At 40.0% G+C, this 16,864-nt stretch overlaps 1 protein-coding gene across 2 annotated transcripts in view; it reads right to left on the bottom strand.

Annotated features, from left to right (window-relative positions):
• The window catches only part of LOC124611148 (germinal-center associated nuclear protein), a 279,556-nt gene that overhangs the window by 247,635 nt on the left and 15,057 nt on the right, over positions 1-16,864 (bottom strand). For both annotated transcript variants that reach the window (XM_047140221.1, XM_047140218.1), the window contains exons 2-3: positions 10,849-11,037; positions 4,139-4,449 (exon numbers count right to left, since the gene is read on the bottom strand). In XM_047140221.1, the coding sequence (XP_046996177.1) occupies positions 4,139-4,449; positions 10,849-11,022 (485 nt within the window). In that variant the 5' untranslated portion in view covers positions 11,023-11,037. The remainder of the gene's footprint in view (positions 1-4,138; positions 4,450-10,848; positions 11,038-16,864) is intronic.

Raw genomic sequence — 16,864 nt, 5'->3', positions numbered from 1 at the left:
AGACTAAAAGATCATCACATCCACTGTGTAATAATACCATATCTGATAATCTTCAAGTGTGCACAGTGAGATCACAGTTAAACCATTACGTTACTCTAGAGAGATAGCACCAGAAATCAATACACAGTTTTCACTACTCGGTTATATTAGGTCGTCGTATCCACTGTGGAAGTATTGTATTACATGGAAGCCACATGCACAGTGTGAACACCACAGTTAACAGAATGAGTTATCTATGTTACGTAGCATTGGTAAACGACAAGGAAATTGCCCAAATCGTAGGAACTTCGGAGTGAGTCTATGTAATACAATACTTGCACCGGGGATTTGACAACCTCGTATAACTGAGTGAGAATTACACATTGTTTCCTGGTGCTATGTCATTAAAATAATGTAATGTTTCAATTGTGATCTCACTCTGCGTATGTAGTGATTAACTGATATAACATTGTTATTCGGTGGATGCAACGATCTCTTACTCTCGGATGATTTTACATTAATGTTTCATCAAGCTACACATTAAGACTGTGATATGCAGCTTAAACAAAATTTATGTTGATGTGTCCTACCGCATAGTGATTGCACACGGCGGAAAAACTGTTCTCCAGTGATCTGAAGGTGGCTAACAACATTAGCTGGAAACAGTATCAACAAAAATAGTAAGTTGTGATTTTGACTAATAAAAGGATTTTTTTTTCTGAATCCAACAACTGTAAACATTTCTTTAGTCTTCTTATAATTTGTGGGGCTAGTACGTCTATAAACTTGTACTACTGTCATGGGGGTTGGCTTCATGTGTGTTTTGGCTACAATAATGCATTCACAATGCTCTTCATAACAGTTTATCTGCATTCTTCTTTTCTTAGTCAGTGTAAGATACTCCTGCATTACCACTATTTGATTCTGCATTGATAATCCTGTACTGGCCTGACCAGAAACCCTGTTCTTTTTGCCAGCACACTTCACCAATTCCCACTACATACAACTTCATCCTCCCATGATATAATTTCGTAACTTATAATCAACTACTGAAGTAAAGTCAATCGTGACAATTAGCAACAAATTCTATGACCTAATCTAAATTTAAGATGAGTAAAAAGTACAAAGCACAACTAAAACAAACAGAAAGATATATACGTTCAGTAAATTAGATTAAAAAACTAGTAGTGTCATGTCCCAATGAGGAATCTGAAACTTTCAGCACACGACAGGATCACACAGACAAATTAAGACTCAAGTTTGAGAGAATAGTTGACAAATACACTGGATAGATATGTACCCACTAGAACAGTTCATAATGGGAGGAAACCTTCATGGTATACAGTCACTGTAAATAAACTTCCAAAGAAACAGAGGTTACAGCACAATAGGTGTACGACCAAGCGTAGGGCTATAGACAGAGAGCTGCAGAATGAAACGTGTTTGGCTGTCAAGAGAGCAATGCATGATGCCTTAAGTGACTACCACAGCAGAATACAATGAAACTACATTTCACAAAATCGAAAGAAATTCTGGTCATACATAAAGTGGCACCACAATTAGTGTCCAGTCCCTAGCGCACAAGACAGGAACTGAAAGTGAGGGTAGCAAAGCAAAAGCTGAAATGCTGAACTTCATTTTCCAATGTTCCTTTACAAATGAAAACCCAGGAGAATTGCCCCAATTCAACCCCCGTACCACTGAAAAGATCACTGAAATAAGTATTATTTTCAGTGGTGTTGACAAACAGCTGAAATTCATAAAACTGAACAAAGCTCCAGGACCCGATGGAATCCCTGACAGATTCTATGCTGAATTTTCAGCTGAGTTAGTCCCTCTTCTAATTATAATCTACTGTTGATCCCTCAAATAAAAACTGTGCCCACTTCTTGGAAAAAGGCACAGGTTACACTCATCTGCAAGACAGGTAGTGGAAGTGATCCACAAAATTACCATCCAATATTCTTGGCATCGGTTTGTTGTACAATCTTAGAACATATTCTGAGCTCAAACACAATGACGTATCATGAACAGAATGACCTCCTCAATGCCAACCAGCACGGTTTTTAAAAACATTAATCACATGAAACCCAACTTGCACTTTTCTCACATCACATACTGAAAGCTTTGGATCCTGGCAGCCAAGTAGATGCTGTGTGTCTTGATTTCTGAAAAGCATTTGACTCAGTACCGCACCTATTCTTATTGTCAAAAGTACAATCATACAGGGTATCGTGTGAAATTTGTGACTGGATTGAGGTCTTTTTAGCAGGTAGGACACAGCATGTTATCTCGAATGGAGACGCATTGTCAGATGCAGAAATAATTTCGGGTGCACCACAAGGAAGTGTGTTGGGACCCTTGCTGTTCATATTGTACTTTAATGAGATTTCAGACAATTTTAATATTAAAATCAGACTTTTCGCAGAAGATGGAGTTATCTATAATGACATACTATCTGAGAGAAGCTGCACGAATGTTCAGTCAGATCTCGATAAGATTTCAACATAGTGCAGAGATTGGCAACGTGCTCTAAATGTTCAGAAATGTAGAATTGTTCATTTCTCAAAATGAAAAAACATGGTATCCTATAACTATAATATCAGTTAGTCACTGTCGGAATCAGCCAACTCGTACAAATACCTGGGTGTAACTCTTTGTAGGGTTATGAAATTGAATGATCACATAGGCTCAGTTGTGGGTAAGGCATGTGGTACACATCAGTTGATTGGTTGAATACTGGGGAAATGCAATCTGTCTAAAAAAGAGATATCTTACAAATCACTCGTGGGTCCATCAGAGAATACTGTTCAAGTGTGTGGGACCCATATCAGACAGGATTAACAGGGGATATTGAACGTATACAGAGAAGGGCAGCACAAATGGTCAGAGATTTGTTTCACCCATGGGAGAGTGTAACAGAGATATGGAAGGAACTGAACTGGCACACTCCTGAAACAGGTGTAAACTATCCCAAGAATGTGTGTTAACACAAAGTTAGAAGAACTGTCTTTAAATGATTATTCCAGTGATATACTACAACCTCCTATATATCACTCACACAGGATCACGAGGATAAGATTAGAATAATTACTGCACGCACATATGCATTCAAACAATCAGTCTTCCTGCACTCCGTATGTGAATGGAACACGAAGAAACCCTAATAACTGGTGCAATGGGACACACCCTCTGCCGTGCACTTCATGGTGGTTTGCAGAGTATAGATGTAGATGTTATAATTCTTTTTTGTTTCCTCACATCTCTTAATTGGTGGAGACAGAAGTGTCTTTAAATAGATTTTAAACGGATCCCAATAGGCATTTTTTTTTTTTTCAGCCATTCACAGTACCGACATTGCAAACCCAGGCTGGCTAATATTCCATGGCGCTGGCTAGTATTCCATGGCCCATTCAGTCAATCATCCATATTGTTGACCCTCCAAATATGGAAAAGCTGCTGTCCTTTCATGAACCACATGTTTGTTTGGTCTTCCTACAGATACCCCACTGGTGCAGCTGCTGTGTCTGTGTCAAAGAGGCACACAAGATACCACACCTTGGCAAGGACCATGGTTCATCGAGGGAGGAGAGATATTGTTAGTATGGAAAAAAAAAAGAGGGAAAGAAAAAAAAAAAGAGGGAAAGAAAAAAAAAAGTTTTAATTTCCAAAGGTTATTCTCTAAGGCTTCATCAGTAACTCCTAATGAAGCACCCGTAAGAAAATTTTTGTTCATGTACAAATAAAAAAAGAAACTGGTTTTTGCTCTTTTACTGGAGTTACAAAAACTCTCCTGAAGCTGAAATTTCAGATGAGAACAGTTGTATTATGATAAGGAAACTGTGAATTTTGAAGTGCACTGCCCTGCTAATAGTGGCTATCAGAGCAATACCCACAGGTAATGAGCTAAAATACAATTAGCATTTTATACAAGGGTGTAGCTGTAAAAAACTTTATGAATCCAAATTTTTATATTAGAAAATAATTTTTAATCAAATATAACATTGGTTTTATTATGAAAGCAAAATAAACCACATGTTTGAAGTATTTTAGTCATTATTTATTTCAATAATTGACAAACAAAGAATTCACACACTATGAAATCTAGAAGAACCTTTTTTAAGAATTGCCAAGATACAGGAAACAAGAGTTTTCTTACCTCATTTCATCGATACCACTCATAGCTAATAATTCAGCTTCAACGTCTGGTGACATCTTTTTCTTGGGCTTCGGTTTCAATGACTTCCTCCTAATTTCTGAAGATCCCTCTCCCCCGCCAAGTTCACTGGTCTTTGTACCCCGATTTGAAGATAATTTAGTTGGGAGTCTCGATTTTTTGCGGTCTTTTATCCTCTCTTCTGGTGAACCAGTTACAACTGCTGTACTGCGCGATTTAACGTGACTCCAAAATACGTGGAGCTTCTTACCTTCAAATATTTTTCCATTCTCATAAGCATTCTTGGCACTTTCCTGTAAATAGACATTATTAGGTTTAAAAGAGATTAATTAATTGCTTACGAGCTTGCACTTTTTTTATGTTATGTGAAACTCACCATTTAACATATTACATTGTTTTGCAGTTCACACAACAGTAAATATAATCAATTAAGACAGTCACTTTCAGAAAATCAATAAACATTTTCTTTCTCAAGCTATCTAATTATAAATCAGTCATCCACATCTCTTTCCCTGCACACACAATATGGTATTACTTGGTGTTGTACAGCAAATATTTTTGGTTTACCCCACAAAATTTAAGACTGTTTCACCAGTTACCAGTTCAGGAACTGAGAGGAGATATCTCTCTCTCTCTCTCTCTCTCTCTCTCTCTCTCTCTCTCTCTATCTCTCCCCCCCCCCCCCCCCCCCCGGTCACACACACACACACACACACACACACACACACACACACACACACACACACACACAACCAAAAATCAAACAGGTACATATTTTCATATACCCCTGACCCCTGAAATTCAAGAGCTGCTGTCACCTCAGTAACCAAAAAACACTCCATTAAAATGTAGAATGCAACAACTCACTTACTGTAAGTTCCAAAAATAAACGAGTCCAACTGAGGAGGATAGCGCCAGGCCTTACAGGATGCTTAAACATAACAGAGACTCCGTCTTACATTTGAGAAAGAGGAAGGAGTGTTAGATAGTTTAAGGATATAAAGTTTCCATTTTTATAGCTGCAGCCATCTACACTCCTGGAAATTGAAATAAGAACACCGTGAATTCATTGTCCCAGGAAGGGGAAACTTTATTGACACATTCCTGGGGTCAGATACATCACATGATCACACTGACAGAACCACAGGCACATAGACACGGGCAACAGAGCATGCACAATGTCGGCACTAGTACAGTGTATATCCACCTTTCGCAGCAATGCAGGCTGCTATTCTCCCATGGAGACGATCGTAGAGATGCTGGATGTAGTCCTGTGGAACGGCTTGCCATGCCATTTCCACCTGGCGCCTCAGTTGGACCAGCGTTCGTGCTGGACGTGCAGACCGCGTGAGACGACGCTTCATCCAGTCCCAAACATGCTCAATGGGGGACAGATCCGGAGATCTTGCTGGCCAGGGTAGTTGACTTACACCTTCTAGAGCACGTTGGGTGGCACGGGATACATGCGGACGTGCATTGTCCTGTTGGAACAGCAAGTTCCCTTGCCGGTCTAGGAATGGTAGAACGATGGGTTCGATGACGGTTTGGATGTACCGTGCACTATCCAGTGTCCCCTCGACGATCACCAGTGGTGTACGGCCAGTGTAGGATATCACTCCCCACACCATGATGCCGGTTGTTGGCCCTGTGTGCCTCGGTCGTATGCAGTCCTGATTGTGGCGCTCACCTGCACGGCGCCAAACACGCATACGACCATCATTGGCACCAAGGCAGAAGCGACTCTCATCGCTGAAGACGACACGTCTCCATTCGTCCCTCCATTCACGCCTGTCGCGACACCACTGGAGGCGGGCTGCACGATGTTAGGGCGTGAGCGGAAGACGGCCTAACGGTGTGCGGGACCGTAGCCCAGCTTCATGGAGACGGTTGCGAATGGTCCTCGCCGATACCCCAGGAGCAATAGTGTCCCTAATTTGCTGGGAAGTGGCGGTGCGGTCCCCTACGGCACTGCGTAGGATCCTACGGTCTTGGCGTGCATCCGTGCGTCGCTGCGGTCCGGTCCCAGGTCGACGGGCACGTGCACCTTCCGCCGACCACTGGCGACAACGTCGATGTACTGTGGAGACCTCACGCCCCACGTGTTGAGCAATTCGGCGGTACGTCCACCTGGCCTCCCGCATGCCCACTATACGCCCTCGCTCAAAGTCCGTCAACTGCACATACGGTTCACGTCCACGCTGTCGCGGCATGCTACCAGTGTTAAAGACTGCGATGGAGCTCCGTATGCCACGGCAAACTGGCTGACACTGACGGCGGCGGTGCACAAATGCTGCGCAGCTAGCGCCATTCGACGGCCAACACCGCGGTTCCTGGTGTGTCCGCTGTGCCGTGCGTGTGATCATTGCTTGTACAGCCCTCTCGCAGTGTCCGGAGCAAGTATGGTGGGTCTGACACACCGGTGTCAATGTGTTCTTTTTTCCATTTCCAGGAGTGTATTTTCCAACTGTACATTATCTTCCTCTACAACACATAGATCAGGCAATTCACCCCCTGCACGAGAACATATGCAACAGCATGAAATGTATTTGCAATTGCTGACATGAATAACCATTAGCTGCATAATGGAATGACAATGAAAATTTGTGCCAGACCATGACTTGAACCCGGATTTCCCACTATCACAAGTAGTCGCCTTACCTTTACACTATCCAAGCACCATGTATGAGAGACATGTACTTGAAAGTCACTTGCCTAGTGTCAGCAGATAAAAACAATATTGCAGTGCCTGTGTTATTCAGAATTTTGATCCAACGTTCCTTCGGACATGCATACGTGGAGAGGGAAACGAGATGGAAACAGTGTGGGAGGGGGATAGAAGGAGGAGGTGGGGAGAATGTGTGTTGAAGGAAGTATGCTAAGGTGAAGGAAGTATATTAACATTGGGTCTCCAGCCAGGGCAATATGCTGCATGCATTTATGAAAAATACTGGTGGATTAGAAGCTTTTGTATGACTTTCACTTAGCAGAAGAACACTTTAAGCTTTATGCATGTACATGGCCATTGAAATTCATTTTATTGGACATCAAGGACTGACAAGTGCTGGATTACAGAACAGCACATTATTACAGTTATTGCAGCTTCATAAGTGAAAACATCTAGCTGGCATGTTAGCTTTCCTTCTGATTAATCAACAGCAAATTAATGAAAGTTACAAAAAAACAGGCAAGTAGCTTGGAGTACACACAAGCTTCAGATCCTAAAAGAAACCTCTTCTAGCTTTGACCTGGTACACTTAAAGGAATGTATCATCAGGATTGAGGCCCTAAGGAAACAAAACCTTATCAGTCTTGGGACCCTGTAGTAAAGAAACCCACCCAAGGCTGCTGCTGTTAAGCTTAGAGCATGGCCCCCATGGTGACAGGGTTGATTGTTTTCTCACTTTAAAAGAAACCAGCTGCGGTTCAGCAACCATGGACCATAGCACAAATTTATACAATTTTTCATCAGTACTCTTATGTACCACATAAACTGCAAATTATGCGAATGCACAATATGCTATACTTCAGATCGGAATTAAGCAAACATATCAATAGAATCACAAAATAAAGTCACATTCAAAATTCTCTTTCACAAGAATCCTTTTCCAAAAGATTGTCAGGCAACCTGCAATGAACTTCACCAAAATTCAGAGATGCAACAATGGTGTAAAACTTGCAAGCGGTTCAGAGAATGTATGTTGCAGCTGTTCTGCAACAATTTTGCTACAATGATCTCCGGTTCCCTGGTATGGCTGGAATATGTCTGAATGAAACATGACAACTGACAAACATGTTTTTGTTCTTTTTACAGTTCTTCTGACTTGAGCTCACTTCCTATTCATCAGGATTTTTTATATTACTTTCCCCAGAGAGCATTAAACATCTGTAAAACACTATTAAAAAGGTCAGATTTAATTTGAGTATCAGCAGACTAGGGAGTATTTTCACTGAACCTTAACTTTTATTATTTTTTAGGGCTTTATATGTTTGAACTGAAAAACCGAATCTAGTTTTTTAGGTGGTTTATGACATAGCCTTTCTAATGAAAATAAATGTAGTAAAGAGTTGGCAGATAACACTTTTTTGAAAAGTGGGCTGAAAATACCCATTTTTGTGCTCTTACAAAAATTGTCAACTCCACCCTCAATTTGTACACTACTGGAAAGCTGTAGCAGAATGAAATTTTATCTTGAAGACTTTGTGTTCATCAGTCATCACATGCAAAGTTTCAGGTTTATCACGCACTTACTTCTGATGAGGGTCATTTCAAAAATTTTGCACACTGTTATATAGAACTGAAGAAAATAATTTATTTTACAAAAATAACTTTACAGGCCTTCAATATAATCTCCATTTTTGCTTGTGGCAGTTTCCCAACATTTTGGCAACTTGTATATTTCAGATAGGACATCTTCATTGTTGAGCTGTCTGATTACTCGGGTCACATCACTTGAAGCTTCATCAGTTGTATCAAAATGTTTTTCAGGGAGTTGTTCATTCAATTTAGGAATCAAATCAAAGTCCAGTGGGTTCATATCAGGACTGTATGGTGGGTGGGGAAGTATTTCCCATCCATATTTGTTGAGCATTTCTCTCACTGGTAGGACAATATGAGGCCTTGTATTTTGGTGCAAAATGAGGACAGAAGCTGCATGCATGTCAGGCCTTCTTTGACAAATTTCTGGGTACAAAACTTTTGCAGAAACGGCCTGTAGTATGCGCCTGTTACAGATGTCCCTTGGGGCACTCTATTAGTAGCTACGACTCCATTCACATCATACGCAAAGATCATCATCAGTTTCACCTTTGATTGTTACTGGCGGAATTTTTTTGGGTGTGGAGAATTAAAATTTTTCCATTATTATGACTGAGTCTTCAGTTCTGGCTCAAAATCTCGTATGTCTGTTTGACAACGTCGAAGCAATTCTTTTGCGATTCTTCTGTGACCTGCTTCCTGCTCTTCACTCAGATCATGTGGAACTCATCTGGCGTCAACTTATCTCATCTTTAACTTTCCAGTTATAATTTCGTAAACTGAAGTGACAGACATTCTGGCATAATATGCAACTTCCTCACATTATTTTCATCAATATTCTCTCAAAATGTCATTAACAATAACCTGAGAGATGTATCTGTTGCAGCTGATGGCATTCCACTTCTTGAGGTGGCCTCAGCACTTGCTCAGTCTTCACGGAAGTGATCAGACTGCCACGATACTGTTCTGCGTTCCACTACACTATTCCCACACACCTCTTTCAAAGTGTTGTAAATTTTCAATGGGTTCCTTCCAGGTACGGATTCGATTTTGATGTAGGAATGCTGGTCATTGTGTGTAATCTGACCTGACACTGCTTCTGCTTCCATTTTAAAACTGAATTATTCATGATACAGCCACATGAACCAGCAAACACATATACAACCGTCACACCTAATGTCTTGCTCGCACCTGACAAGAATGTGATCTCACCATTACAACAGTGGTGCATGCACAACATGCAGGACTTTTGAAATGACCACTGTATAAAAAGTAAACTTAACAGCACCCTTTTTTTTGTTGAATTTGCCTGAAATCATCTATTTGAAAATCATTCATACTATTTTCTTTCACTATTTCACTTAAGAGAGCACAAAAAGCCTAGGTTTGTTTCTTTCACAAAAATACTGCTGAAGATATTACATCTCAATGTTGCCAAAAGAGTACACTGTTGGGAGCAAGGTTTTGGGTCAAATAAATGACTATATCTCCACAAATACTGAACTGGTGATTGTTAAACTTTAACACTTTTATTGGGAACATGTGTAAACATTCACACAAAATTTCATCAAAGTACATGATGGGTATGCAGGAACCTCCAAACCAGCTGGCATGAAATTTCTTAACAATTCCTTGACATTTACCCCTCATCAACTGAAAGTACGTGAGGTTCTTTGCAGATGGCTAGCATACAGACCCACCATCCTGCCCCTAACTGTGGCGCAGCAACTGTCACCACAACACACTGTCTCCTTAGCTAGGCTCAACAGTGTGGTTGCTGCAACAGTGCATGTGTGTAACATGAGCCACTTATTTCTGGAAATTGTTGCAATGTTCAAATGCAGTATACAGTTTGCCTGACTACACTTTTGAGCACTGTGGTGTCTGACAGCTATATCTAGGTCGAGAACTGGTCGGTAGAGCATAGAACAGTGTGTGTGGGAGCCTGAAAGCATAACAGGAGCTCAATGATGGGTATTAACCTTGTGTTAGTGCCAAAGTGCATGCTCCTCAAGCTGGAGAACCAATGACGGCTTCAAGTCCATAGCGTATTCTTCTGATTTATCACACAGTCAATTTGGTGTCATCAGCTTATCCTGCCCTCGGCTGACATTACATTTTTTTTTTTTATTTTTATTTTAAGTTTTATTTTTTTATAAAGAAAGTAAGACAGGAACTCAAGTGCAAAAATGACTTCACATGCTTACATAAGCACAGTAGTTCAGGATCACTGCAGGTACAAAAACTGCAGGCTGTCATTTGGTAAGAAGTATATCTATAAATGGCTAGTACTCAACTTTTTCACATATTTCTGAAGTTATTGATTAATTAAATACCAACTTCCACTTCATCATTTAAGTACAACTATAGCCACACATTGTAATTTCTGTACTATTGCCAAAAAATATCTATGCATAACTAATGTAAGAAAACTCACATGACTTGTAAAATGAATAACACAGCTGTTATTCTTGGTGCTGAGAATTACTTGGCGAACACTGCCAAATTGAGAGAAATGATTTTTTAACAAATTTTTATCCATCAGTTCATTTGGTAAACGAAGAATGCATAATGCAGTCAATAATTCAGTTTTTTCCATTATTTCTTGCATGTTGAACAGTTATACCTGAAAACAAATTTGAGTATATTATTGCACATGAAAAACTGTGTTTCTACCGCTATAATATGAAATTATTTACAAATATACATAAGCCAAAATTTATTGCCGTACGTCACATCATTCATTTCTTTATTAACATCTACACATATTTTCTATAATAAACTAGCAAAAACCTTTTACATAATGTATGCATGCGCAGTAATATTTGTTGTTGTTGTGGTCTTCAGTCTGGAGATTGGTTTGATGCAGCTCTTCATGCTAATCTATCCTGTGCAAGACTCTTTATCTGCTAATAACTACTGCAAACTACATCCTTTCCACCTACTTACCCTATTCATCTGTTGGTCTCCCTCTACAATTTTTACCTCCACACTTCCCTCCAGTACTAAATTGATGATACCTTGATGTCTCAGAATGTCAACATGGATTTAGAAAACATCATTCTTCTAAAACACAACTGGCTCTTTATTCATACAAAGTGCTGAGTGCTACTAACAAGAGATTTCAAACTGATTCCATACTTCTAGGTTTCCAGACGGCTTTTGACACTGTACCACACAAGCGTGAAATTGCATGCTTATGGAATATAGTCTCAGTTATGTGACTGGATTTGTGATTTCCTGTCACAGAGGTCACAGTTCGTAGTAACTGACAGAAAGTTGTTCAGTAAAACAGAAGTCATTTCTCGCATTCCCCAAGGTAGTGTTATAGGCCTTCTGCTATTTCTTATCTGTATAAATGATTTAGGAGACAATCTGAGCAGCCGTCTTACATTGTTTGCAGCCAATGCTGTCGTTTATCGTCTAGTAAAGTCATCAGAAGATCAAAACAAATAGCAAAATGATTTACAAAAGATATCTGTATGGTGTGAAAAAAATTGGCAACTGACACTAAATAATGGAAAAGTGTGAGGTCATCCACTTCAGTAATAAAAGGAATCCGCAACTCCGGTTACACGATAAATCAGTCAAATCTAAAGGCCATAAATTCAACTAAATACCTGGAAATTACAATTAAAAACAACTTAAATTGGAAAGAACACACAGAAAAAATTGTGGGGAAGGCAACCAAAGACTGCATTTTACTAGCAGAATACTTAGAAGATGTAACAGATCTACCAAAGAGACTGCCTGCACTACACCCGTCCATCCTCTTTTGGAGTACTGCTGTGTTATCTGGGATCCTTATCAGACAGGATTAACAGAGTACATCGAGAAAGTTCAAAGAGCTGCAGCACATTTTGTATTATCCCAAAACAGGAGAATGAGTGTCATGAACGTGATACAGGCTTTGGGGTGGACACCATTAAAACAAAGGTGTTTTTCATTGTGGAGGAATCTTCTCACAAAATTTCAATCACCAACTTTCTCCTCCGAATGTGAAAACATTTTGTTGACATCGACATACATAAGGAGAAACCACCGTCATACTAAAGTAAGGAAAATTGGAGCTCACACAGAAAGATATAGGTGTTCATTTTTTCCACACACTGTTCGAGATGAGAATAATAGAGAATTATTGTGAAGGTGGTTCAATGAACCCTCTGGCCAGCACTAACAATGATTTGCAGAGTATCGATGTAGATGACTGTGCCCTATCAACCAATCCCTTCTACTTGTTAAATTGTGCCACAAAGTTCTTTTCTTCCCAGTTCTATTCAGTGGCTCCTCATTCGTTACGTGATCTATCCATCTTATCTTCAGCATCCTTCTGCAGCACCACATCTCAGCACCTTCTATTCTCATCTTATCTGAACAGTTTATCGTCCACATTTCACTTCCATACAGATAAATACATTCAGAAAAGACTCCCTAACACTAAAATCTACATTTGATGTTAGCAAATTACTCTTCTTTGGAAACTCTTTACTTGCCATTAGTAGTCTACATTTTATATCCCCTGTACTTCAGCCATCATCAGTTATTTTATTTCCCAAGTACCAAAACTCACCTACTACTTTGTGTCACTTGTTTCCTATTCTAATTCTGTCAGCATGTCTTGATTTAATTCGACTACATTCCACTATTCTTGTTTTACATTTGTTAATGTTCATCTTACATCATCTTTTCAAGACACTGTCCATCCTGCTCAAATACTCTGACAGAATTACAGAGTCATCAGCAAACCTCAAGTTATTATTTCTACCCCCAGAGCTTTAATTCCTCCTCTCAACTCTCCTTTGGTCTCCCTTACTGCTTGTTCAGTGTGCAGACTAAGTAACACCAGGAACAGGCTACAGCCCTGTCTCACTCCCTTCTCAACCAATACTTCACTTTCATGCCCTTTGACTTGGGAATAAGTGTGTGAGGAATCGGAAAGGAAAGTGGGTGTGCCAGTGTTAAGGCAGAAGAGGTTAAGTTCGTTAAGAAGGTCAGCCATGAGGGCACCTTTCTTGACAGATCCTGGGAGAACCCCAAAGGGGATGATACGCATTAAAGTTACCAAGTAGCGAGAATGGGGGAGGTAGCTGCCCAATAAGTTGAAGGAAGTCTGTCCTGTTGACATCGGATGACGGAGGGACAAAAACGGTACAGAGGAAAAAGTCAGGTGGGGAAGGAAAAGGCTTGAAGATGGGTAGTCAGGGAAATGGGTTGACTATGAATGTCATCCCGTATGAGCAACATGACACCCCCACGAGATGAAATGCCCTCCTCAGGGGGAAGGTCAAGACGAACCGGTATAAATGTGAAAGCTCAAGCGGTCGTGAGGGCACAATTTCATTTCTTCAAGGCAGAGTACATGGGGACACTGCAATGATAGAAGCAGCCATAAATCCTCTTTGTGGAACACTGTCGAAGACGATCTTCGAGTTGGCAAAGGAGAAGACTGTTTGCCTTTGGTGGACTTCTTCGAGCCTTTTAGGTTAGATGATGGCTCAGGTGGTGTTTGGCTGGAAGGACGGAGTAAGTTATATTTAGATTAAAGTTTAGTCTTGATCACGTTATGTCTGTTTTAATGAGTAACCGGTTTCGGTTTTTTCTATAAAACCATCATCAGACCTGTGAATAAATTTTAAGAAATACTAGATACCAATCTTTAAATGAATGAAAAAGTTTAATGATGTCAAAATTTTTAACAAAATAAAATAAAATTAGTTATACCCATTGGCTCCCTTGGGTTGGTAGGTGGAGCTCTCCTTGCTGCTGTGCAGTCAACTGATGGTTATGAGTGCTAAGCATGAGCTTAAATATGCAGAGGCTCCGCCTACTTCCTGTCACACTACTTCATAACTGCCAATCAGCGTTAATAATATGACGCCATCGTCAAAGTATAAAAGTAGGAAATACACTAATAACATAAAATTGATTCATTTAAATATCTGATTAACAGATAATAGTTGTATCTACAACTTATTTATATTTTGAATAAAAACAGTGAATTACGATGTGTGATAGCTGTGCCCTCTATGGACAACCTTAATATTATTACAGTGCCAGTTACTTCAAAGATGTAAAATCCTTGGCGTTGTGGTATATATCGATTATACCAAGTCGCCTACATCACAATTGCATCTTTGTTGGATGCTGCAGAATCGTCTTGTTTTCACTGTAGTTTTTATGGCAATGTTCTTTATAGCATTAAGTTAGCAACTAATAGTATGTTCAACTTTTTTTTTTATTTTTTTTATTTTTTTATGTATATCTGAATAACTGATGAGACTGCTGATGCAGCATATTTTACATACATTGCTTTTGTCATGGGTATAACTAATCTTATATTTAAAAAACAAAAGAGTAGATGCTTTTATTATAAAATTTCGTCAAAAAGGTCGTAATAATATTTTTCGCGAAAATCTAATTGTTCATTGAGCAGCATTGATGATTTGGTTTTCAAATGAGCATATATCTCGATTTCTTCTAGGATATTCATAAGTAAGCCTTTATTTGCATAATGAAGAGCTTGTAAATTCTGTTGTACTGTCCCCTCAGCATGATTATTGAATGTTATATGATGATCAAAAACAGACTTTGTTCTTTGTACCTTACTGCAAAATTTCGACCTGTTTGGCCGATATATATTTTCTCACAGTCTCTACATTGGATCTTGTACACTCCTGATCTGGTAGATTTTCCATTATCTTTATTTACGGTATGTCTTAATTTTTGTTGTAAAGTATTGTCAGTTGTAAATGCTATTGTTATTCCAGAATTTTTGAATAAGTTAGTGATTCTATCTGATATGTTTCCCATATATGTCATCTTAATATATTTTGGATTACTTATTAGTGGAAGGTTGCAGCTTAGGCAATCACCCCTCCCTGGGCCTGACCTGTACCAGGGGTACGTGCGAACCGTACATGTCGAGCCGGGGCTGGGAATTACGCGTTACCCAGTCACCTGTTACATGTCAGACACATGGGCCAGCCTTCAGGTGCACACAAGAAGAAAAAGAGGAACCTCAAATGCCTAAGTGCAGGAACGAGAGGAGAAGGGAACAAAGAAAGGAAAATGGAGCAAAAAAACAATGGTGAGACTGTTCTTACATCAGCTACAGACAATGCAGAACAATCCCAATAACACCCTAGACATGTTCCCCAAGGGAGGGGAAAAAATAGCAAGAGGATGGACATGCAGCAAGCAAGGGAAAAAATTGCTGCAAAGGCTGGGGCCTCATGGTATCCAAGCAGGAGGCTGCTAAAGAGTGGTGAGCCTCCTGGGGGGACTCTCACAAGTGGGAGGCATATCTCCTAGAATTCATCAGCTATCATTATCTGAACTGGATGGATGGTAACCTAATCCAAAAAGCCCTTGCGTGCATGCCACACACAGTCGGCTACCTGAGTAATGCCTCTGATGTGTAATGCACACCTGACCCATTTAAGGGGACCCTACAGTTCTCAACTCTATGGCGCAATTTCAGAAAGTCGCAGCCTAGCTTGTCACAGGACCTTCTAAGTCTCTGGTTCAGTCCTTTCACTCAACTCAGATGCAAGGGGCCATGATCAATTCAGGGGACAAGTTGCAAATTGTGAGCTTCGTTAAAACTCCACATGCAAGGTTGGACTTCTCAACTTTCTCTGCCAGTCAATTGAATGATGCAATTAAGGCCTCAGAGCCCAGATGACAGGCATCATTTGATCCAACGTGTGCCACAATCTGCAGTTGGTTGCACACCTTTCCCTTAATGTGTGTTAGAGTAGCCTCTTCAACATGTTTAAATGAGGCCCCAGGCATACAAAGTTTGTTCAACAAATTCTGGAACGTTCGTAATTTTGCACCAATGGTGTGTTGAATCAAAATGCAGTTGGCATCCCTGCACAAGGTTGTTTTTGATATGTAACTGCTGGAAGTTTCATTGTTGTATATCTGCTAGTTATTGTTCTGTGCTGTACTGAGTACAACATGTCAGACAGTTCACAAATTTCGAGGTGGAGAGAGTTAGAGGAGCAATGCATCTGCATTAAATTTTGCATGAAACTCTAGAAAACTTTTACAGAGGCGCACCAAATGATGCAGGAACCCTTCGGTGCTGAATAGTTAAGTTGTAACCGGTGTTACGACTGGTTCTCATAGTTTAAAAATGGCCCCACAGAAATTAAAGATGACCCTCATTCAGGACACCCTTCGACATCTGCTGACAACACTCATGTCAGGAAATCAAAGAAACTGTGCATGCCAATCAAAGACAGATTGAGAGATAGCAGAAGAATGTAACATTTCAGTTGGATCATGTCAAGAAACTATGCCACAGCATCTTGGAATGCATCATATTGCCAACAAGTTCATCCCACGGCTCATGAGTCAAGATTAAAATGACCTTCGCCTCACAATCTGTGAATATCTTTTGGATCACACAAATGAGAATGAGATGTTCCTTAAGAGAATCGTAACTG

The sequence above is a fragment of the Schistocerca americana genome, chromosome 1 (genome assembly GCF_021461395.2).
Source record: "Schistocerca americana isolate TAMUIC-IGC-003095 chromosome 1, iqSchAmer2.1, whole genome shotgun sequence".
NCBI lineage: Eukaryota > Metazoa > Arthropoda > Insecta > Orthoptera > Acrididae > Schistocerca > Schistocerca americana.
The sequence above is the reverse complement of the archived record's forward strand: the minus strand, read 5'-3'. Positions and strand labels throughout refer to the sequence as shown.